Source organism: Eleutherodactylus coqui, chromosome 5, assembly GCF_035609145.1.
Source record: "Eleutherodactylus coqui strain aEleCoq1 chromosome 5, aEleCoq1.hap1, whole genome shotgun sequence".
NCBI classification, from domain to species: domain Eukaryota; kingdom Metazoa; phylum Chordata; class Amphibia; order Anura; family Eleutherodactylidae; genus Eleutherodactylus; species Eleutherodactylus coqui.
In genome coordinates this window covers 39655360-39680090 of record NC_089841.1, presented here as the reverse complement: position 1 = coordinate 39680090, position 24731 = coordinate 39655360, and the positions used below count along the sequence as shown (strand labels likewise).

Here is a 24731-nt window from a genome sequence, read left to right as displayed (position 1 = left end):
AGATGAGATCATCGCCAGTCAATTAGAGAGGGAAACACGGAATTACCCGTGGCAAAACATTTTTGTGGTCAGGGACACGGCCTAGATCAGATGAGAGTTATTATACTGAAGGGCAATTTTAAGTCGCAGCGTCACATTAGCCTGAGGCAGCATCACCCATGTTTTCATGTGTTTATTTCAGTAAACAGACAGTGGCTCATACCAGAGACACTGCTTGATTACTGCAGCCAAAATTGCCATTTTTTGAACTGTTTACATCCAACTGTTCACCATGTGAAGTCAATAAAATACAACACGGATTGGTTAAACTTTTTTTTTCTTAGCAAAAATATATGAACAAACGAACATAAATTTAACATTATAAAAGTTCCAGACTTTGTAACCAAAGTAATTAAAAAAAAAAAATTTACAGGTCTTTTTTCAACACGATAGTGGACTCAGTGTCACACGACTCTAAAAATGGAACACTTTCCATACAGCTTGGTCCAGGCTGTGGGGAAGATTCTTTAATAGGGCGACTTAGAGGTGGTAGAGAGGGGGGCGTACAATATGACTCCTGGCTATGAGATTGACCATTGGTTCCATCAGGAGAAGGAGAATCACGGTCAACTTTACAGATCATGTAACGGTAGGTGTGTGGTTGGTGGGGTGGTGTTGTTGGAGTGACGTACTCAGCCTGATGCCGGTACCGTTGTCTACGCTGGACCCTCCAGTTGTCTAAGGCCTGGAAGCAGTCATCTGTTGAGAATGGGGGTAAACAGGCTTCAAATAACGTCGCTATTGCGGACTGCATCTGGGGCACTAAATGCTGAGGCAATTGTCGGAAATTGTTGGCCAAGCTCTTACAATACTGATCTGCCCAGTCCTCTGGTTTGCTTTGTAAATAGGCACTCTGGTCTACTTGTGACACAGGTCTTTGGCTTGTAGCAGCTCTGTGTTGCCTTGTAGAAGTACAGCCAATACGGAGGCCTCGGAAAGCTCCTCTATTGCTTCCGGATGCTCGGCCGCACTGGAGACCAGTGAGAAAGGCGATTCTGTTTCTTGGAACTCCCTTTCTTCTTCTGGGGATGTTATCAGATGTCCTAATAAAAGAACCAAGCTGTAATCAAACTTGACTTTGGAGTGTTGGATGTATTATCAAAGTTCTGAACAGGTGATTGTTATTAACAATGAAAGAACACAACTAGCCTTGTCAACTTCTACAGGAGACAACATGGCGGCCGTGGATTCAAGTGGGAGAATTTTGCTATAATTTCTGATGCTAGTTATAGTAGCCATTAAGGCACAAGATGGACATGTCTCCTGACACTAAGCTCCACGTGCTTTTCAAAATAGGTCATAAACAATATTAACCCCGTAGGGAGGAGTTTTCTCCCCCCCTTCATTTCCAGTTTTTTTCTCCTCACTTAAAAAAACAATGCTTTTCTTTATCCATCAACTTAGCTGTCTGGGAGCTTGATCTCTGAGGGACAAGTTGTATTTTTCAAATGGTACTATTTAATGTACCATATAATTTACTGAAAAAGTTTTTAATAGATTCCTAGGTGGTACTATTTGCCCATAAGAATAGCTAGACTTTCTCCGGGTGCCTCAGGAACGTGTTGGAGAGGATGTGGAGAAGTGGGCTCTCTGTCATATTTTTGTGGGAGTGCCCACCCAGCTTATCTTTATGGATCTCGGTGTTCGCAATTATTAAAATTATGAGCATAAAAATTAAGCAAATCCACAGTTGGCAATATTGTTGTTGGGTAGAGGAGAGATATTTCTCCTCAATGCAGGGAAATTGACGCACATATTTTACTTAATGTTAAACTACTAAAAGCCAGAGTGTGGAGGTCCCCTAACACACCTTCAATCCACAATTTAATTAGTATGACATTGGAGTATTGTTCGTATGAAAACCTTTTTTGCCCCAAGGCAAAATAGAATGCACAATTATAGAGAAACTTGGCAGCCATGGTTAATGGGCGTAAACCAAGCATTAGATAATGAAAGAACACAATAGCTAGCTAGGAATATTACTATTTAGGCCTGGAAGGGTGCTTTCTCTCGGGCTATGGATGTGATGGTTCTGCAAACAGCACCCTGCGATCTCATCGTAGGGAGGGGGGACTTTCGGAAACCCCCAAACTCCGATTGGCAGCTATTAGTCATAAGAAACAGCCCACACCAGCATTGTATGGTATCGGGAGCCAAACCTGCTCCCCTATATACAAAACCCCGAAACTCCATAACATACAGTATGAATTAAGGGGTTGAAGAGGAGACATTTTTGTTGAAACAGAATACTACTTGTGTCCAAGTTTAGACTTTGGACAGCGGAATTCTGTAATATAGTGATTAATAAGTAAAATTGCCTTTACAAATAATATGAGAATAGAGATATATCAATAAAGCGGTGTGACACTTACGGGGACACGTCAATCAGTTTTCCTAGAAACAACAGCAGCTTATAGAATTTATACGGCCTCTTGCTTTGTCCTTCAGAGTCACCACGATGTTGTGCTGTATATTCGCGCCGGAATTGGTCCCGCGCGCTCCTCCAGCTTGTTTTCACATCTCTCACTACATGGTTTAAAAAAAAACAAAAAGAAACACGACATTGTTCAGTTTATACAATTCATGTTTAAAGACGGAATTGAGAAAAAAAAAAAAAAAAGTTTACAGTCCCCAAAAAGAGCAATCTAAGCACGGCTCCCAAAAATGCATTTCAAGAAGAAACAGTATCAGGTCAGGTCCTAATAATATGTATACATGTGTGTTCTACACCAAAAGTGCAGGCAACTTCTACAAGTATATTTACATCATGGAGGTTCGGAGTTTGTTTAGAGGGGGAGGGGTGGGTCGAACCCGCGCCATACAATGTGGCTGTTTCTTACACCTGACACCCAACCACAACAGCTGTGATCAGCACTCCGCTGATCAGTTTAAAATCCTTTAAAATGCCACTGACAATTCTCACAGCAGCATTTGAATACCCCGATTGGAGTTCTGGCGATACCGAACAACTCCCTATGATGAAATTGTGGGTTCTGTTCAGCTGCCACGGCAGCCGGGGGCTTTCTGAAGGCCCCCAGGGTTGCCATTACAGATTGCCTATCCAGTTATACTTGTAGTGTGGCTTGATAGATTGCAGGTCAGATCATGGTACTCCAAAGTAGTAATATAAAAATAACCAAAATCTTCTAAACTGCATGGTGACTAATGCTAGAAGTCTGACCAATAAAGGAGACGAATCAGAAGTGATTATGTCGGAGGAAAACTACAACATAGTGGGAATAACAGAGACCTGGTTGGATGAAAGCTGTGACTGGGCGGTGAATTAACAATTTACAGTCTGCTTAGAAGGGATCATTAAAAAAAATAAATAAAGGGAAGAATGGTGAGCGGTATGTCTCTATGTAAAATCCTGTTTAAAGCCCATATTATGGGAAGATATATGGGAGGAGACAAACAGGTGGAGTCTTTAAGGGTGAAAAATGCATAGAGGGAAAAATAAAATCCTCATAGGGGTTTTCTATAGACCACCAAATATACTGTGGTGGCCTTGCCGCGGCCCGTCAGCTTACGTGTTTGGGGGAAAATACTAATGAACACCTGCATTTATCAGTGTGTGTTTTTCTTTTGCATGCGGTTTACTATAGATGCTGGAGGAGCCCAGGATGGCATGGTAGCGTGGCACTCTTTGACAAAGCAGTGGATTGCCCTGTATTAACAGTGTGGGTTGTACTCCTGTATGGCGTGGTGCACATATCTATGGCGGTCATCCTTGGTATCAGTTCATATTGTGCAGATAAGCTTTGGAAGCAATCACCCTTCCCCCGCCTTGTGTTGGGTGACTGCTCATTAGTCTGCAATATGGAGGAGCAAAAGTGTTCATATGTAATCAGGTTTGCTGTATGCTATTAGGGTACATGGTGATTGAGCATTCCCTGAAGTATATATCTTGTATCTGGCTTCTTTTTCTGTGAGTTGTGATAAAATATAACAGAATCTACAGAAGATTTATTATTGAAACAAATAGAGGAAGCAGCATATATAAATAGGGAAAGTATGCGGGGCATTAACCCCTTAATGACGCGGCCCCTTTTTCCCCATTTTCGTTTTTTCCTCCCCCCTTCAAAAAAATCATAACTCCTTTATTTATCCATCTACGTCGCTGTATGAGGGCTTGTTTTTTGCAGGACGAGTTGTATTTTTCAGTGGTGCTATTTAAAGTACATATAATGTACTGAAAAAGTTTTTAAAAATTCTAAACAACATTTTGCCATCTTTTAGTGCGTCTTGTTTTTACGGCGCACAAATGGCAACTAAAGCGACATGATAACTTTATTCTCTGGGTCGGTACAATTACTACGATACCAAACTTGTATAGGTTTTTTCTTACTATACTATTTTTTTTTTTCAAAGACTTAATTTTTTTCAATTTATTTCTGCCGTCATTTTGCGCGCGCAATAACATTTATTTTTCCATCGATGTAGTTCAGCGATGGCTCATTTTTTGCGGGATGTCCTGTACTTTCTGATAGTACCAATTTGAAATACATACGACTTTTTGATCGCTTTTTATTGCGTTTTTTCTGGGAGACAGGATAACTAAAAAAGTGCATTTCTGGCGTTCTTTATTTTTTCAGAAGACGTTCACCGTGCAGGAAAAATGCGATACTTTGATAGATCGGACTTTTACGGACGCGGCGATACCAAATACATATTTTTATTTTAGGATTTAGATTTTTTAATAATAGATATGGCAAAAGGGGGGTGATTTAAACTTTTAACTTTTTTTTTTTACAATTAAAAAAACTTTGATTTTATTTAACTTTACTTTGAAGTCCCCCTGGGGGACTTTAACATGCGATGCTTTTAGCGCTCCTGCAGTATGACGTAATGCTATAGCATTACGTCATACTGCAGTTTAACAGGCAGTCCATCAAGCCACCTGACGGGGATGGCTTGATAGGCAGTCTGGTAAGGCAGCCCTGGGGCCTTTCATTAGGCCCCCGGCTGCCATGACACCTGCACTGCTCCCCCGATCTCACTGCGGGGGGGGGGGGGGGGGGGGCGTGCAGGACCCCCGAACATCGGGGGATTTAAATGGCGCTGTCAGAATTGACAACAGCATTTAAATGGTTAATAGCTGCGATTGGCCGAACGGCCAATAGCGGCTATTGCCCGCGAGTGTCAGCTGTTATAAACAGCTGACGCCTGCACTGTATGAAGAGAGGTTGCCACGCAACCTCTCTTCATACATACCCCGCTGCTCCCTGACGTACCGGTACGTCATGGAGCGGGAAGGGATTAACTATCTGGATATAAAACTGGGAAGCAGAAGCCTGTGGATTTCATAAAGAAAACAACATCTTATCAATTACTAAAGTTACCTTACCCAACTTGTACAGGACCCAGCTAGGGGGAACGGCCATTTTGGACTTAACCCTTTGCAATCCAATTTTGGATTCAGAGTTTCCTAGGGGGTCTTTCTCTTTCTGCCATTATACAATGGCACCGTCTGCTGGCTAGAGCCAGTACTGCGGTATGGGACATGCTGGAGAGGCCCCTGACAACAGAGTGGCCAGTAATATATAGTAAGAATACCCTGCCGGACGACATCAGAGCTGTATAGCCTTCAATTAGAATGTCTTCAGACGTCAGACAGTGGATTGGAGAGGGTTAATATTAACAGACCTGACAGAACAACAGGGGTGCAGAAAAGGGGGGGGGGGCACCTGGGAAATAGTAACCATAAAATATTACATTTTAATTTGTCCTTCAAAAGAGAGTTTTATTGAGGAGCTTCGTAAATACTACAAACTTTAGGAAGGCCAATTCGATCAGCTTAGTGATGCCTTTAACCTTATTGACTGGAATAATGCCCTCAAAAATAATAGAACAGACAATAAATGGGAAATGTTTAAAGACATCATAATTACTTACTGTGAGAGGTTCATACCTTACATGAATAAAAGGGTTAGTAATAAGAGAAAACCAATATGGCTCAAAAAGATGTAAAGAGGGCAATAAACGCTTTCTTTTTACTGTTTAGACTACTAAAACAAGGCAGGGAAGAAGCACTAAAAACCTATAAAGAAAAAAAATAAATAATGTAAAAATCAGATAGAAGAAGCGAAGATGGAGACAGAAGACTTATTGCCAAAGAGTAAATTTAACCCTAAACTGTTTAATTATATAAGTAGTAAAAAAGATTAATACCGAAAGTGTTGGCCCTTTAATAAATAATGTAGGAGAAAGTGTAGAGGGCGATGAGGAGAAAACAATTCTATTAAATAGTATTTACAAAGGAATATGAAAGGTCAGATAAGAAGCAAAGTGATAAACTCTCCACTAAATGTCACTAGTCTAATCCAGGAAGAGGTGCAGAGCCGTCTTAAAAAGATTAAGCTAGAGAATCTCCGGGTCCCAATGGTATAACCCCCGGGTTTTAAAGGAATTAAGTAATGCGATGCACAGACCCTTGTTTTTTTATACTTAAATAATATATAGTGACACTTCTGTTCCACTGGATTGGTGCATAGCCAACGTGGTGCAGATTGTCAAAACAGGGTCAAAAGGTGAACCTGGAAATTACAGGCCAGTAAGTCTTAGGCCCAATGTCCACGCGTGGATTTTAATTATAAAATCCGAGCATTGCCCCCACACGGGAGATCCACACCTCTTGCCGCCCATAGGAATATATATTAGCATCTACACGGCAAGTAAAAGCACGCGGATGTGATTTTTTTCCCGGCATGCGGCTGTTCACCGTCAGTCATGTGCAGCAGTTTTTTTTTTTTCAAAACTTCAAACTTCCTGTGCCGCCACCAGGCGATGACGCAGGTACCCGCGACCTATCCGTAATGTCAATTGCGGATGGGACACAGGTTAGACGGCTGCTATTGACTTCAATGGAAGCAGTTCGTGCAGACACCGCACATAAATAGAACATGCTGTCATTTTATTTCCGCTCATGGAAATCACAATTGCCATCTGCTCTTCTGGGCGGATATGCGAATGTTCTATTTTTTTTATATGTGCAGAACACCACGGATCGCCTGCGCAGGTGACGATCTCGGATTCCGCAATTCAAATCTGGTTGTGAGAGGCCATCCAAACACAGGTAAATGTACAGTTCTGCACATGGGCAGAGGAAATACATGTCAACATTACACACCAAATGGGAAACCACTGGGGAGCACTGACATGAAGAAGGACTTGGGGACTTTTTGTTAACTGTAAGCTTAACTGGAGCATCCAGTGTCAGGCAGCTGCTACCAAAGCAAATAGGATCATGGGGGCATCAAAAGTGGTCTAGGGGCACATGATGAGAACATTGTCCTCCTTCTTTACAAGTCACTGGTCAGACCACACATGGAATATTGTGGACAGTTTTGGGCAACAGAACTCGAGGAGAACATATCAGAGCTTGAGTTGGTACAAAGGAGGGCAACTAAAGTAATAAGTTGAAAGGGTGGACTACAATACCCAGAGAGGTCATCAAAATTGGGATTATTTAGTTTAGAGAAAAGGATGGCTGAGAGGCGCCCTAATAACTATGTATAAATATATCAGGGGATAATACAGAGATCTCTCCCATCTATTTATACCCAGGATTGTGACTAATGAAGGGGCACCCTCTACATCCAGAGGGAAGGAGGTTTATACACTGACAGAGGGTTTTTTACTGTAAGAGCAGTGAGACTGTGGAACTCTCTGCCTGAGGACGATAGTAAATTTGATACATCTCCTTTGCTGGCTCTACCTCCGCTCCTCTGTTGGGGTCCCACAGGGCTCGGTCCTCGGCCCCCTCCTTTTCTCCATCTACACAGCCCCTATTGCACAAACCATCAGGAGTTTTGGCCTCCAATACCACCTCTATGCTGATGACACCCAGCTATACATCTCTTCCTGTGACATCTCTGCACCTTTCCTCCAAAACATCACCGACTGTCTGTCTGCTGTCTCTAACACCATGTCCTCTCTCTACCTAAAACTAAACCTCTCTAAAACTGACTTACTGGTGTTTCCGCCCTCTACTAATATCTTCATCTCAGTGTGTGGCACCTTAACTCCCAGACAGCATGCCCGCTGCCTTGGGGTCATATTCGACTCCGATCTCTCCTTTACCCCCTACATCCAATCTCTCGCCCGAACATGTCAGCTGCACCTCAAGAACATCGCAAGAATCCGCTCTTTTCTCACTGTGGACACGCTAAAAACGCTTACTGTTGCTCTCATCCACTCCCGGCTCGATTATTGCAACTCGTTGCTGATCGACCTCCCCCGCACCAGACTCTCCCCTCTCCAATCCATCCTGTATGCGGCAGCCAGGCTCATCTTCCTGTCCAGGCGCTACTCGGACGCCTCTGCCCTGTGCCGGTCACTGCACTGGCTGCCCGTTAAATACAGAATTCAATTTAAACTCGCTACCTTCATCCACAAAGCCCTCCACGGCGCAGCGTCCCCCTATATCGCCTCCCTCATCTCAATCCATCACCCAGCCCGGGCTCTCCACTCTGCTAACGAAACCAGACTGAGTGCCCTTCTAATCTGAACTTCTCATTCCCGCCTCCAAGACTTCTCCAGAGCAGCACCGGTCCTCTGGAACGTGCTAGCAAGGGCTACCCGGGCAATCCAGGACTCGCAGAACTTTAGGCGCGCTCTAAAAATGCACCTCTTCAGAGAGGCATACCGCATTCCCTAAACAAACCCCTCTGTACTCCGCCTGATAACATGCTCCCTGACCTACTGACTGCAATCCCTGCCAGCCACCATCAACCGCTCCTGCAGTCATACTGTTTCTGCCATCACACGGCTAAATGTCTGACCATTGTCTATGTGTATATCACCCCTCACTCTCCACCTCGCCATATCGTACACATCTCCAGCCCTTTACCTTCTGTATCACCCCATTACTTGTAGTATGTAAGCTCGTTGGAGCAGGACCCTCACCCCTATTGTATCAATCAACTGATTACTATGTAACCGTGGTTCTGTATTTTTTGTACTTTTGTCTTTCTGTATCCCCCATCTTTGTAAGCGCTGCGGAATATGTTGGCGCTATACAAATAAAGTTTATTATTATGAGGGGGCTGGATGCCTTTCTTGAGCGACACAATATTATATGTTATTGTTAATAACTTCAGCAGGGTCGGTGATCCGGGGATTATTCTAATTACCAGATTGAAGTCAGGAAGGATTTTTATTCCTTAAAATGGGGAAAATTGGCTTCTACCTGATTGTTTTTTCTTTCCTCTTCCTCCGGATCAACACCTGGGAAAATGGGGCGGGGCAATAAGCTGCACTGGATTTACATGTGTCTTTTTTCGGCCTTCCATATTATGTTACTATGTAACACTATGGCATTACATCATTCTGCAGTAGTGATTAAACCATCGCAAGTTCATGTCACCTATAGGGACTAAACAAAAGTAAAGAAAACAAACCGCAAAAATCAGAATTGCACTTTTTGATCACCCCATCCCCATGAAAAAAAAGGAAAAAAAAAAAAAATTGTATGAAAAAGGGATCAAAAACTTTTATGTGCTCCAAAATTGGACCAGTAGAAACTACAGGACGTCCCCCAAACAACGAGCCCCCCACAACCAGTCAGCAGGGAAATAAGAATGTGATGGCCGATTGTGGCAGAAAATGCATTTTAAAAAGTAGTACAGCGAAAAACAAAAAACTGCAGGCTTGTTACCGTTGTATCCGTGACGACGAAAAGAATAAAAGTAGCGGGTCATTTTTGCTGCAGGCCGTACTCTGTAGAAACAAGACCCCGCAAAGATGGCAGAATGTCGCTTTTTTCCCCATTTCACTCCACTTAGAATTTTCATTATATAATACAACTCATTCCACAAAAAACAACCGCAGACGGCGATGGGCGAAGGAAAGCGGTGAGTAGGAATAAACAAAGATGTCCTTAAGGGGTTAAAGCAGGCTCCAAGTGAAAGTGGCGCAGTGCACGCCAGACGCCGCGTACGCCAACATCTGTGCTGTGCGTGTTCTCGGACCCAGGTGACATCCAAGAAGAAAAGGAATGAAGGAACACTCACAGAAGTCCTTCCTCTGGTAGGAAGTGGCGCGGTCCCAGCGCTCCTCGAAGACGTTTCGGGCCACCTCCTCCCAGCAGGTGTCCCTGAGATGGCGGTCCTTGTACTCCTCCGTGGTGGTGTCCCACAGGGCGGGCTTCTGCTCCACCAGACCGATGAGGAGCTCCACGTCCACCCACCGCGGCATGATGTCCTGCGTACACAAACGGCATCTACAATGGCGGCTAAACACACTGCGTATACGTAAGAAAATGCTGCATCCCCGTCTACGGGCGCTTGCGCAACGAAGTAGGGCGAGCATTGTATTATTTCACACTCCTAAGATACGCACGGGTGAACGAATGGCTTGGAATCAACGGGTGATATTCACTGCGTATCACGCACACAGATACGCTGGTGTAAACGGCCCCCTCCTCACCGTCTGTGAGCGCAGCATCAGTACTACTGTTAAAGCTGCGCACCAGTTTAATACTGGACGTCGGGAATCATTTACGGCTCCCACAACCGCGAACTACGTTGTCGCCAAACGTTACGATAATTATTTATTCTGCCCGTTATATCTGGCTCTGCTGCGCGGACAGAACACACCCGGCTCTGCTACATGCGTGCTAACCCCCATACATACCTTCAGCTCACCAGTAGCGACCACAACCAACCAGCCCGGCAGTCCTGCACACACTGAGCCCGACAGCCCTGGTCATGTGATTCCTGACTCCTCCCACACACATGACTGGTCACATGACAGTGACATCATCACAGGTCCTGGAAGCTGCTGTGGGCTCTGCAGGTGGAGGTCTGTGTGTCCCTAATGTTATGGGGGAGGGGAGGGTTAACCCCTTGGTGACCGCTGTGGGAGGGGATTAGTATTTTCTTCAGGACCGGCCTAGTTTAGGTCGAAAAAAATATAATTTCCCCTTAATTCTGTGGGTCGTTTATGATATTGTACCCCCTTAGATTGTAAGCTCCTGCGGTCAGGGACGGCAGCGCTTCGCCCTCAGGACGGCTTTAGTGCTTGTATAAGACACGGACGGGCGGATTCGTCTAAGGATAATTTGCGCCAGATCCTCGCGGATATATCTGTGGTCGTAAAATTTACACGTATTTCGTAGAGAATAGAACTCCTTGATTTCAGCGGTTCGTTCACATTTCTGTAATTTGCGTGCGTATTTCGATTGCGCAATAAATGGGGACTGCTCTCCTGTTCTGTGCACGTGCGTAGCAACGGTCGCCATAGATGTTTATTGTGGGTGCGCAAATCTGCATGCAAGGAGATGCGAGATACCGCTGGAGAAAGGGCACATCTGGAGTTCATTCGCTCACGTGATCATATTAGAATTGCGCATTCCGTGGGTCTGTACGTCTGTGTGGTACGCTGCAGCTCTGGCATTTACATTGGTTTATACAGTTCCTTTTCCATTGGCGGGTCGAATTGCGTAATCCACGAGGGCAAAATAGAACGTTCTACAATGCGGCATGTATTCGTGAGAGAGAAGCCATTGTTCTCTATCGCTGCGCGTATAAACACGCCTCTTCACTATTACATTGCGGTTGGGCTGCGGGTATACGTGTCATCGCTAAGCAACAGCAAGGGAACTATAAACAAAGCAGGTGCACTGCGCACGGCCGCCTGTGTGCGGACGCGGTCATGTGTAGTACAATTCTGCGGCTGGGCGCAGGGTCACGGCCCGGTTCACATCTGTAAAACGCGGAACTGCGAGTGCAATGCGATTTTTACTATTATAAGGCTTCCCACACAGGGGCGAGCGTGCGGTTTCACCTTCGGCGTGAGGCGTTTTGCTGCAAAACATTCTTTGAAACCGCGGGTGATGACAAAAGGGCGGTCATCTGTAAGGCCAGGGTCACACAGGCGGATTTGGATCGCACATTCCGTGACTGCCATCCACGCGGGACATCCGCAGTAAACACGGGCACACATTTTTGCTTTTTCATTCACACTCACGGATATAAATTGTATATTCCAAGAGCGGAAGAAAAATCGCAGCGCGCTCTATTTTGCCGCGGAATCTGCGTAGATGGCTTACATTGATGTCAGTGTAGGCTGTCCAACCCACATCCCATGTGCAATCAACATAGCATATGGGCTGCGGGTACCCACGTTATGGCTAAGTGACGGCTGCACACTTGCGAGACTGATATCTGGACGTGATTCACGGCCGATATCGCCCTCGCAGTCCTTTTGAAAACCCCTGGATGCGAGGTGTTTTCACAGCCTTGTATCGCTGCGGGGGCTCCCTTCATCTCCGCGGGGCTCCCTTAATCCTCGCTGCAGCTGTCACAGCCGCGGCAGGAGAACACGATCACCTCCCACCGTTTTCAGTGGAGCCGACACTGCTGCCGCCAGCCTCATTGAAGATAATGGGTGAGAATGGGGAGCATCTTCTCCAACATGTTTCTCCACCCATGAGAGAAGTATAGAGTAGGAAGAGCAGGAGGAGGAGGGTCATAATATAGATCAGAGGCAGGAGAGGGGGGTAACGCAGCGTTCCTTTCATCACTAGCTCTAGCTATTCTATGTGGATAGACAAACGAGCTGGAGGACACTCTTAGGCCTGACATCTAGAAATATGGGCCACCACCCTTGGGCACTTTGAGGCATATGAGTGCTTTTATTCTGCAGTTCTTGCAGAAGGATCATCGCATAGCCCACATCAAAACATCAGATCATTACTGGGTGGCCACCCTCCTTGATCCCTGCTACAAGAAGGACAAACCTCATTCCTGGAGTAGAGGGACCTCAAACTGCAGCTGTATCAGGACAGAGCGTTAAGCAGCTGGAGCAGAGTATTTCTCGATAGCGGCAATGGTGAACGAGCGATGAGCCGCTGCAGCAGCACCACCACCAGTGTGGCTTAGCCCGTTGAAGCCTGCAACAATAGCACAGGGCAGGACTCAGAGGAGGAGACTGGATGAAGTTCTCCATTTACTTGTAAACCGACTATTGAGATAGCTGACGGCACCCGCTCAGGTATTTTAGTCAGCCCCATTGAAATGAATCATTGCGGGGAAAGAAGCACCTGTAGTGACAGGAGAACGGGACACAGGAGTCTCATTCTACAGTTGAGACGGGGTATTGTAAGGGAATACCTTGCAATCTTTGTACAATCCATTTGTTTTATAGGGTAGCTTAATTGAATATTTGATTGCCTAGTTAATTACTGCTAATTGACCTGTCTCTGGTTATACTTAGGAGATTTAACCCATTTATGCTTGTGCTGCCTATGGACTCCAGGAAATAGAAATTCCAGGTAAACAAATTTGCACTTTTTTGGTGGGGTTTTGTGTGTTTTTTGTATTTTCTCATCTTCTTTCAATTCAGGTCCCTGCAATGTAGGATACTCTGCTGATATCTCCTGCATAAGACAATTTTTGTCTGATTGACCCAAGAAGGATGGAGAGGGACAAGAACAAGATGGCAGAGAGCATATTAAATCTTACCCTAGAGATACTCTTCCAGCTTACTGGAGAGGTGAGAGATTCTGATGATGTCACAATATATCATTCTTATCTATGGTAATAACAGATGATGTCACTGGAGGGCGGAGAGATTCTGATGATGTCACAATATATCATTCTTATCTATGGTAATAACAGATGATGTTACTAGAGAGAAGGGGAATTCTGATGATGTCACATGACATTCTTATCTATAACAATAACAGATGATGTTGTGTCAGTTTGAGCCTGAGGGCTTGTTAAAATGGGCGTTAAAGCTAGCTGCGCAAAAAAATTGCAACTAGTTCTGCAGAAAATTGTCCGAATGGATGATTTTGTGTGCTGAAGTTTGGAGCATCAGACGCATGTTTTCGGCCATCCACACGGCCGAGAGTGACCAAAAAAATGCGCTGCTGGAGACTGAGATGTAGGAAATTCCCTTCCTCTCCCCAGGGCTTACCTTTATCTCCCTGGGGCTCCTCTTCATCCCTGCAATGAAGGGAAGCCCCAGGAAGATGAAGCGATTCTCCGAGGCTTCCTTTCATCCGTGCGATGAAGGGAACCCATGGGGAGATGTAAGGAAGCCCCGCCGTGTGCATGAAAAACTGGGCATAAAACTTCCAATGTCTCAGTACTCCTATCCCCTCCCTGTCACTCACACATTGTTTTTGATAGCTTTCTCTCACTCCTAACGATACTTTGCTGCTTTGCCTGCTCCTGCAGCAGCTCCCCCTTTACATTTACTTCAATTGCAGCCTTTCTCGTCTAGGTGCGATTTTCCTTTCTTTTGACGCTGCTATGGCTATGCATGTCCTATTTTCTTTTTCGATGTGATTTTTTTCCCTGTGTCTATAATTTGCTTATATGGACATTTCCATTGGAAAGCATTGGAAAGTGGGCAACCGAGACACAATAGAACGATCCAGCTTCATGTAGCTAGTTTTGTTTTAGCCTTAACAATAAATGATGTGCCAAGTGTGGCACAGAGTGTTAAGGCAGCAGAGCCGCAGTCCTAAGCTCTCGCTCAAGACCTGAAGGTTGTGGGTTCAATCTCCGTGTAGTTCAGGTTTCCACTGGGACCACAGATCGCTTGGATGTCTTCCTCCTGGTTGGATCTTCCCGCCAAGATCTGTTCTGCTGTTGGGAATTTTTTTGTAATGATGTTCTTGGATTGTGTAGCTGGTGTTAACTTAAAGGGGTTGTCTCGCGAAATCAAGTGGGGTTATACACTTCTGTATGGCCATATTAATGCACTTTGTAATGTACATTGTGCATTAAATATGAGCCATACAGAAGTTATTCACTTACCTGCTCCGTTGCTAGCATCCTCGTCTCCATGGTTCCGTCTAAATTCGCTGGCGGCTTGCTTTTTTAGACGCGCTTGCGCAGTCCGGTCTTCTGCTCTGAGCACGAGCCGCTTCAGTGTGCTCGCCGCTACAGCTCTTCTGCGCATGCGCAGAAGAGCTGTATCTTCTCGGGAGCGCGCTGGAGCGGCCATTCTGCTACCATCCTCTCTTAGAGGAAGGTGCAGAGCCGCCCAGCCCAGCCGCCCAGCCCAGCCCAGCCCAGCCCAGCCGCCCAGGTAAGTGATGGGTGACGGACTGACGGGGGTGACGCGTGACGGACTGCCGCTGTGGCCCCGGAGCCTACCGCTGGGCCCCGGAGCCTACCGCTGGGCCCCGGGGCCTACCGCTGTGGCCCCGGAGCCTACTGCTGGGCCCCGGAGCCTACCGCTGGGCCCCGTGGCCTACCGCTGTGGCCCTGGAGCCTACCGCTGGGCCCGGGGCCTACCGCTGGGCCCCGGGGCCTACCGCTGTGGCCCCGGGGCCTACCGCTGGGCCCCGGAGCCTACCGCTGTGGCCCCGGGGCCTACCGCTGGGCCCCGGAGCCTACCGCTGGGGAGCTGGGGCCTACCGCTGGGGAGCCGGGGCTAGCGCGGGGAGCCGGGGCCTACCGCTGGGGAGCCGGGGCCTACCGCTGGGGAGCCGGGGCGTAGCACTGGGAGCTGGGGCGTAGCGCTGGGAGCCGGGGCCTACCGCTGGGGAGCCGGGGCGTAGCGCTGGAAGCCGGGGCGTAGCGCTAGGAGCCGGGGCTAGCGTGGGGAAGCCGGGGCCTAGCGCCGGTTACCTGCTGCCTGGCGGTGGGTGACTGGTCGGCCGCATTCAATCCCGGGGTCCGGTCGGCGGCTGCGGGGCGTCTGGTTGTCAGGGAGACACAGCTGGTAGCGTCTCGGGAGCGCGCACGTCGGGCTACAACAAGCGACGGGAAAAGAGCCGGCGGCCATCTTGGGGAAACTTTTTATAAGTTGCTGAAACGCTGGAAGTGTAAGTACAAACCAGCTAGAAAAGTCATTTACACAGGGGCTTAGTAATGTATGCTTAATAAGGGGGACTGGGCAAAAAAAAAATTTCACTGCTTCCGCGAGACAACCCCTTTAATCCATCATGAAGTGGTCAAATGCATTGGTTTAGAGGTAGAAGCAGTGGAGTTCCCTATTCCAGTGTCTGTTATTGATGCCACTTCTTATCTCCGAAACTTTTAGAGTATGTTGTCCTGAATGTTCGTCTCAAAATTGGTCAGTTTCACATCAAGACTATCACATTGTATGTCATGGAGTCCCTCCCGACATAGGTGGTGCTAGGCTCACCTTGGTTGCAGTTGCACACCCCAGTGGTGGATTGGAAGAAGGGGAATATAATCAAATGTAATCCTTCTTGTACTTCTGATTGCATGTCCGCAGAAGTGTTCTCGGTCCAGGTGGGTGAATTACTTGATTTCGTACAGGAATTTGCAAACATTTTTTTCTGAAAAGGCAGCAGATAGGTTACCACCCCATCAAAAAGGGGATTGTTCCATTGAGCTTATCCCAGGCTGTAGGCTACCCAAAAGTCCCTTGTATAACTTAAAGGTTCCTGAAAGACAGCCCCTTGGGGAGTATTTACAGGACAGCCCAAAAAAGAGGCATATTTGTCCTTCTCATTTTCCATTGGTCGCAGGTTGTTTTTTTTTTTGTGAAGAAAAAGGATGGGGGGGTTGCAGCCTTGTTTAGATTTCAGTGAATTCAACAAAATTATGATGCTGCATCCATTGCCACTTATCCTAGATCTTTTTAGTTAGGTGTCTGGGGCCAGCTGGTTTACTAAATTGGATTTACAGGGTGCTTATAATTTAATTTGTGTCAAGGGGGGGGAGGGGGGGAGGGAAGAATGGAAGACTGCTTTGAACACCCTGGAGGGGCATTTTGGTTAACAAAGATTTTTATTGATTTTAAGAATGTTATATCATTCGAAAATTTCAACATTAAAGTCATGTTTTAAATCGGGGTTACAAGATCATCAAGAATGACAATAAAGTTATGTAACAGATTTTTTTAATAAAGTTCTAGGTTTTCTTTCTTCAATAACATTGACCCCTAATAAAATAGGGATAAAAGGAGAGGTCAAGAAACAAAAATAAGAGATTAAGGGGAGACAAGAGAAGGGGAACACAAAAGGGAAGAGTAGGGGGGGGGGACGACTATAGCTGTACTTATTACTTATCATATACTTATGTCTGGTGTGAAGAATTAGGATGGGCCTTCTATTGTCCAAAACAAAGGTTATATTTCTTCATAAGTTTGTTGGGGGTGTGGAGGATGCGCTTGATGGTAAGGTAGGGTCCACTGGATGGAAATGGGATCTAGCTGTTGAATTCTACAAAATATTAATACCAACACATCCATGTTTTTTCATATAATGTTTTGCGGTCCATAAGGATGGCTGCCAGCTTCTCATGGACCATGATCCAAGATAGTTTAGTTTTCACAAAGGGAAATGTCTAGAGCTAAATTAGAAATTCCACCGAAAATAGTTGGGTTTGCGAAGCGGGGGAGCCAAGTGGATAGAAGGTTATGCCAGACGGGCAGTTGTTTAGTGTTGGGGGCATAATAATTAACAAATCTGACTTGTGAACCATTAAAGGGGTTGTCCCGCGAAACAAAGTGGGGGTATACACTTCTGTATGGCCATATTAATGCACTTTGTAATGTACATTGTGCATTAAATATGAGCCATACAGAAGTTATTCACTTACCTGTTCCGTTGCTAGCGTCCCCGTCTCCATGGTGCCGTCTAATTTTCAGCGTCTAATCGCCCGATTAGACGCGCTTGCGCAGTCCGGTCTTCTTCTTTTCTGAATGGGGCCGCTCGTGCCGGAGAGCGGCTCCTCGTAGCTCCGCCCCGTCACGTGCCAATTCCAGCCAATCAGGAGGCTGGAATCGGCAATGGACCGCACAGAAGACCTGCGGTCCACCGAGGGTGAAGATCCCGGCGGCCATCTTCACAAGGTAAGTCAGAAGTCGCCGGAGCGCGGGGATTCGGGTAAGTACTGGACGGTTTGTTTTTTTTATGCCTGCATCGGGTTTGTCTCGCGCCGAACGGGGGGGCTATTGAAAAAAAAAAAAACGTTTCGGCGCGGGACAACCCCTTTAAGTGTACCCGAAATTATTAGAAACCTACCCTCGGGTTCCCGGTGGATCTTCTGTAGAGTGAAGGATGTTTGCCTAGATATCCATATCCCCAGACCTCTCTTCTTCTCCTATGCGGAGGCCAGATAGTGTGTTGGGTAATTGCGGTGGAAGAAGGTTGGAGTGAAGGTGGGGGCAAAATGAATCTCCCGGAGGAAAACAATGTCAGCCCGAATTACGTGGTAAAAGTCAAAGGCTTTGTGTCTCTTGACAGGAGAATTAAACCCCTGGACATTGTGTGAAACAAAGGAAATTGGTTTAGCAGACATAATTAGGCTAGTTATAAAATTGCCTGTTAGGATTCAGGGTCATGAATAGGAGGCCTGAAAGAATCCACACGGTTACCCTTCCATGAAAAAGATTGCATAAGGCCCTGGGAGGGACATTTTGAAAGCTTGGTTACACCTTTTGGCCTAACCAATGCACCTGCAGTGTTTCAAGCCTTGATAAATGAAGTTCTGCATGAGTTTACCGGTCACGTTGTACTCGTGTGTTTGGATCATACTCCTATTTTTTCTCCAGACTATGAATCTCATGTTTCTGATGTTTGTCTTGTTCTCCATGCACTACGTGAGAATAAATTATTTGCAAGAAGAGAAAAATGTCTCTGCTGTTCACGAAGTTTCCTTTCTGGATCATCTTATATTGTCACCCAGAAGGGATTCAGGATGGACCCAGAGTAGGTTCGGATAGTTCAAGACTTGGTAAGACCAGACAATGTTAACCCCTTAATGACATGGCCTATTTTGGCGTTGAGGACCAAGCGATTTTTGGTATTTTTTCATCTCCATTTTTCAAAAGCCATAACTTTTTTATTTTTCCGTCAACGCGGCCATATAATGGCTTGTTTTTTGCGTGGCGAACTGTAGTTTTTATCGGTGCCACTTTTGTGTACATAGACTATATCGTAAAACTTTTATTATTTTTTTATGATAACAGGGAGAGAAAACGCATCAATTCTGCCATAGATTTATTTATTTTTTTACAGCGTTAATCATGCAGCATAAATGACACATTAAATTTTTTCTGCGGGTCGGTACGGTTACAACGATACCAAAATTGTTATATTTGTTTTAGGTTTTAACACTTTTTTGCAATAAAAACCCTTTTTTTTGGAAATCTTATTTTTTTCTCTATAGCTGCATTCAAAGTCCTGTAACTTTTTTATTTTTCTATGTACGGAGCTCTATGAGGGCTTATTTTTTGCAAGACAAGCTGTAGTTTTTATTGGTACCATTTTGGGGAATGTACGGCTTTTTTGATCACTTTTATTGCATTTTTTCGGAGGCAAAATGCTAAAAATTAGCATTTTGCCTCTGTTTTTTAGCTTTTTCTTTTTACGCTTTTTGTTGTACAAAATAAAAAGCGTGTTCAACTTTTTGTACACGGCGTTACGGACGCGTCAATACCAAATATGCGGGGTTTTAATTTTTTTTTACCTTCTTTTATGCTAATATTAGAAAAAGCATAAAAAAAGGAGTTTTTTACATTTTTCTTTTTTTTACATTTTTCTTTTCTTTTTTTTTCACTATTTGAGTCCCTCTGAGGGACTTGCAGCACTATGCCTATGATTGCTGTCATAAGGCATGGCAGAGCTACTGCTCTGCCATGTCTTATCACTTATACAGCGATCATAGGTATAGGCAATACAGGACGCCAGTGTCTGGAGTCCTGTTGCCATGGTGACAGGCCGGGCTCTCGCGATGACATCGCGAGAGCCAGCCGGAGACACAGAGGGAGCACGCGCCCTCTGTAAACTCTTTCCCTGCCGCGATGTAATTAGATCGCGGCAGGGAAGGGGTTAACAGCGGGGGGCGCATCTCCGATGCCACCCCGCTGTTGCAGCGGGACGCCGGCTGTGACTGACAGCTGGCTCCCGCTGCGGGATAGCGCGAGGTCAGTGATGATCTCGCGCTATTCCGATGACGTACCGGTACGTCCTGTTGCGGGAAGTACCAGGCTCCAAGGACGTACCGGTACGTCCTGGGGAGGGAAGGGGTTAAAGCCTTTCAGAGATTTCTGGGATTCTCCAATTATTATCGCAAGTTCATTCAAAGTTTTTCTGGAGTGGTTGAACCCCTAACAGACATGATTAGAAAGGGTGGCTTCTTGTCAAAATGGTCTCCGGAAAGCATTGCAGTCTCTTAGAATTTGGTGCAGCCGGAGGTGTCCAGGCCTTCTTTTGTAGAGATGGACGCTTTAGCAAATGGAGTGGGGGCTGTTCTTTCTCAGGGCATGGATATGGTGCAGAACCTATGAAGGGGGAGTATAGTTTGTTTCCAAATTTTGGCAGTTTTTGTGTATTCAGTTAGGATTTCAACTTCCCTTCCTCAATGCATATCATCCTCAGACGAACGGTCAAACAGAAAAGTGTAATCAAAATTTGGAGCAATACTTGCGGTGGTATATTTTGGCCTTTGGCTGAGTTCGCATAGAATAATAGGTCTTTGGAATCTACAGGCACTTCACCATTTTTTGTAACTATGGATTTCACCCTTGTTTTAGTTTGCTTACTAATGCATGTTTAGAGGTACCAGAAGAAGGTAAGTTTTCCTTTAATATCGAGATAATTTGGGAGGAGGTGCCTAAGTCTCTACCTAAACAATATATTGATCTTAGGGTTGGTTCGTCCCATCCTGCCCCTGACATAGTGGATGGAGATCTTCAATTTGAGATCAGTTGCTTTAAAGACTCCAGCTATGTAAGGAACACCCTACAGTTTTTGCTCCATTCGTGGTGATAAAAGCCAGAGAAAAGTACGTGAGTACCAGCCGTGTATATCAGGGCAGACTGTCTCAGAAAAAGCGATCATAAACATAACCAGGGTAGACCGGGTCCTAGGGGTCTGGAGGCATCCTCCAGAAACCCCTGAAGTATGACCAAATACACAGGTTCAAACTGACACAACAGTACCTCCACTTCTGGAGGGGTCCTCTGGACCACTAACCCAGTCTACCTGGGTTATATTTATGATAACTTTCGATGGTCCACATTGACATCTGCAGACAAGACCCATGTCCTTTCCTCTGGTCCGTATCCCCACCAATGAATCAAATACTGTAATGTGCTCCTCACATAGCGGGAGTCTATAATGCGACTGATCTGAAATTGTAGATTTCCATCCACTTCAATAAGAGCAGGAGGGGACGAACCAACCCCAGGATCAATATATTGTCTAAGCAGAGACTTGTGAAACACAGTAGCTATCCTCAAGGAGTCCGGAAGCTCCTATGGATCCGATAGTCACTGAAGAGGAGGGAGATTCTGATGATATTACTATAGATAAGAATGATGTAGTGTAACAACAGATTATATGACTTGAAAGGGGAGAGATTCTGATGTCACATTACATCATTCTTATCTATGGTAATTACAGATGATGTCCCTGGAGAGGTGATGAATTCTTGAAATGTCTGTAGTGATATTTATTACTGTCTCCCCATATACAGGATTACCCAATAGTGAAGAAGACCTCTAGTGATGGCTGTCGGGCCCCTGTGTGTGATGGATGGGAAAGACCCCATAGCCCAATCATGAGGCCCCCACCTCACCCCCTGATACATGAGGATATCAATGTACAGAAGATTCTGGAACTCACCAACAAGATGATTGAGCTGCTGACTGGAGAGGTGACGCTGCAGGGAATGCTGGGACATTATACAGTAACAGCACTGGAGGCTTCTGGGTAATGACTGTATATTGTGTTGTCAGGTTCCTGTAAGGTGTCAGGATGTCGCTGTCTATTTCTCCATGGAGGAGTGGGAGTATTTAGAAGGACACAAGGATCTGTACAAGGAGGCCATGATGAAGACCCGCCAGCCACTCCCATCACCAGGTAATAGACAGGACTAAATACACGGGGACTTTATTATCTGTATGTAATGAATGACTTCAGTGTCTGTCTGTGTTTCCTCCAGTTCCATCCAGTAAGAGAAGCCCACCAGAGAGATGTCCCCGTCCTCTTCTTCCACAGGACCATCAGGTAGATGGAGATGTCCCTCTGATCTGTAGAAGGCTGTGAAGCTCTTGTCTTCAGTCTTATTAGATGTCTTCTACTTGTGTGATGAGGCCGGTGGAGATGGCAGGATTACCGCTGACCAGAGACATTACATGTTGTCTGGATCTTCTCCCAGTTTTCTGGCGGTGGAGACTGCTAATGGGAATAAGGAGCCAACAGGTTGGATTTATATCTATCTGCTCCTTTATTTCCCCCGAGACAAACAGCGGATGTGTCTGGTAGACGCTGATCTCCTCCACTGAGACAACATGCAGCGCGTCTAGCCATGCCGGATATACATCTGTATGAGGTTCCTGAGGGGTCATTGAGCCACTATCTAATATATATGTCCAGCTTCTAGACCTGCAATTATGTGGCACTGATAACTACTGCTGGCAGGTCATAGTTGTTTGTCATAATAATTAATGATTATTTTTGGTCATGTAAAACCTTCCACATGACTTCTCCAACCGTCTGCTGACTTTTACAATATTTGATTCACAGCTTTTGTATCAGGATGAAGATCTGACTGATATTAATAATGTGAGGGGCGATCAGCGGTGTAAAGAGGAGATTCCTACAGGTAACCGCCCAGGTGAGTAGTAACCACTAAATACAGCAGAGAAGAGTCACAGATGACGTGATCAAGCACATGTAATTTGTCATTCTGCACAAACCATCATGCTGATCTTCCAATTTATTCTGACATGCGATGGTCAGGCCGTTCATATGAATGAACTAACACAATTAATCAGCTGTATTCTGTCCAATACTTATCTCATGTGTATGGCCAATGTGGCACCAAGTCAAGGGATCACCATATTCTGGATTAAGACCTTGGATCCAAAATCGATTGCAACGGGCAATCTGGACATGAGGTCACTAGACAGGTTACACTTGGTAGGATTGCAATGCAAGGAATAGAAAAGATCTGGAAAAGCAAGGATATTAGCATTGCAACAAAAACCAGATTGGTCAGTGTAATCGTCTTCCCCATAATGACGTATGGTTGCAAAAGTTGGACGCTCAGGAAAACAGACAGAAGTAAAATTGATGTGTTTGGACTATGGTGCTGGAGGAGAAGGATCCGGACACCTTGGACTGCCATGACAACAAACAAGGCAGTATTAGATCGCGTCAAACCAAAAATATCACTAGACGGCAAAATCATCAAACAGCGGCTCTCTTTTTATGGACAGGTGATGCACACTAACTCACTGGAAACAGTATTTATGCTTGGCAAGGTCAGTGGAAAGGGAAGATCAGGATGACAAAGAACAAGATGGCTGGATACGATCAAGGCCACCATGGACATGTCAAGTGACGAACTGAAAGAATTGGTGAAAGACAGGAACGCATGGAGAACAGTGATCTATTAGGTGACCGAAGGTCGGATCAGACTGATTGAATGATCATAATCATCATTTTGTCCATACAAAGGATATTTTGTTTTTGTACATCAAATTGTGTGCAAGTAGTAGCAGATAAGGTAAAAGTTTATACATATATCTTTTCCTGGAGTGTTTAATCTGTGGCTATCTCGCCTGATGCTCCAACAATGGTCAGCCATCATATGTACATGCCATCTACCCTGATACCATCCGTCCATGAGCTTAAAATCTTGGTGGAATCTTTCACCTTGCTTATCACTGACCAAGGTCTTCCAGGAAGTCATCAATATGGCTATGCAAAAAATGCACCTTGATGGTCATGTTGCATCCAAGCATTTTATAGTGCTCCAGGAGTTTCTGGACAATTTTGGTGTAATTCTTTGCTCGCTTATTTCCAAGAAAGTCCTTGACAATGTCTTTGAATGGTAACCAAGCGTTCTTTTGGAGTTCTGACATGTCCTGATGAAATGTTCATCTCTGATAAGTTGCTGAATTAGTGGACCATCAAACACACCAGCTTTCATTTTTTCAAATGACAGGATAGGAAATGCCAAAATGAGGTTCTTGAAACAGTCTCCTTCAGTTGGCAAAGCTTTAACGGATTGTTAGATGAGACCCAGATTCATGTGCAGAGGTGGAAATACAATGTTCTTTCTGTCAACAAGTGGCTCATGTAGAAGGTTTGGATCACCAGGTTTGAGGTCAGATCTCGATAGCCAACTCCTTTCCACCCCATGTTTCTCATGAGCTCTGCTGTCTAAAATGCACATATAACAGTGATACTTGGTGTATCCTCATTGCTGACCAAGAAGGAAACATATCATCTTAAAATCAACACACATGATCCAATTGTGTTTGTGATATTGCAACAACTCAAAGACTCTCTTTATGTGTCCACAAAGAGAAACTGAATGGCCAACTGGGACTGCGCCAAATAAATTGCCATTGTGGAGGAGGACACACTTTATGCTCTTCTTTGAGCTATCGATGAACACTCTCTATTCAGTTGAGTTATAGATTGGACTTCCTAATTCCTCCATTAAACCATGTATATTATGGCAATACACAAAGCCACTGTCATTTCTAAAGGATTGTAGAAATGCAATTTCTCTAGATCGAGCGTAGGATACCTTTACTCCTTTTTCAAGCACATTTTTCTCATGCAGTCTTGATGCTAGGAGTTCTGAAGCCTTTTCTGATGGTCTCAAATCTCCTGCCAAATCATGCAGGTCATGCTGATCTAATTTCTTATGAACTAAGTCATCTTCAATTTAAAACTCTTCATCATTGCTGTCACTTAGTTTTTCACCATAATCATGTTCTTCAAGAGAGGGTAG

The 24731-nt window shown here is 45.1% G+C and overlaps 3 protein-coding genes across 3 annotated transcripts in view; 2 read left to right on the top strand and 1 right to left on the bottom strand.

The window, feature by feature from the left end:
- Positions 1-332: 332 nt before the first annotated feature.
- LOC136629199 (uncharacterized) lies at positions 333-10738 on the bottom strand. Its single transcript, XM_066605373.1, has 4 exons — positions 10675-10738; positions 10053-10242; positions 2412-2565; positions 333-1082 (listed from the first exon to the last, which is right to left on the bottom strand). Exons 2-4 carry the CDS (start codon positions 10234-10236, stop codon positions 407-409), a joined length of 1014 nt encoding a protein of 337 aa, XP_066461470.1. The 5' UTR covers positions 10237-10242; positions 10675-10738; the 3' UTR covers positions 333-406.
- Positions 10739-12082: 1344 nt separating this feature from the next.
- On the top strand, positions 12083-21858 carry LOC136628749 (gastrula zinc finger protein XlCGF66.1-like). The gene is made up of 5 exons (XM_066604848.1): positions 12083-12429; positions 13258-13315; positions 13387-13536; positions 21456-21635; positions 21718-21858. Exons 3-5 carry the CDS (start codon positions 13459-13461, stop codon positions 21856-21858), a joined length of 399 nt encoding a protein of 132 aa, XP_066460945.1. The 5' UTR covers positions 12083-12429; positions 13258-13315; positions 13387-13458.
- Positions 21859-21906: 48 nt separating this feature from the next.
- The window catches only part of LOC136629206 (oocyte zinc finger protein XlCOF22-like), a 31031-nt gene continuing 28206 nt past the window's right edge, over positions 21907-24731 (top strand). Inside the window, exons 1-2 of the mRNA XM_066605385.1 lie at positions 21907-21988; positions 22508-22598. The gene's annotated coding sequence lies outside the window, so the exon portion shown is untranslated. The remainder of the gene's footprint in view (positions 21989-22507; positions 22599-24731) is intronic.

What these genes read in the sequence shown, in the direction of transcription:
- LOC136629199 (XM_066605373.1), bottom strand. Translation starts at nt 10,236, where the DNA reads ATGCCGCGGTGGGTGGACGTGGAGCTCCTCATCGGTCTGGTGGAGCAG. An exon ending in CTACCAGAGGAAGGACTTCT is followed by an intron (nt 2,566 to 10,052) that starts GTGAGTGTTCCT and finishes TAAACCATGTAG; the next exon opens with TGAGAGATGTGAAAACAAGC. An exon ending in AAACTGATTGACGTGTCCCC is followed by an intron (nt 1,083 to 2,411) that starts GTAAGTGTCACA and finishes TTCTTTTATTAG; the next exon opens with GACATCTGATAACATCCCCA.
- LOC136628749 (XM_066604848.1), top strand. Translation starts at nt 13,459, where the DNA reads ATGGAGAGGGACAAGAACAAGATGGCAGAGAGCATATTAAATCTTACC. An exon ending in TCTTCCAGCTTACTGGAGAG is followed by an intron (nt 13,537 to 21,455) that starts GTGAGAGATTCT and finishes CCCCATATACAG; the next exon opens with GATTACCCAATAGTGAAGAA. An exon ending in TTGAGCTGCTGACTGGAGAG is followed by an intron (nt 21,636 to 21,717) that starts GTGACGCTGCAG and finishes TTGTGTTGTCAG; the next exon opens with GTTCCTGTAAGGTGTCAGGA.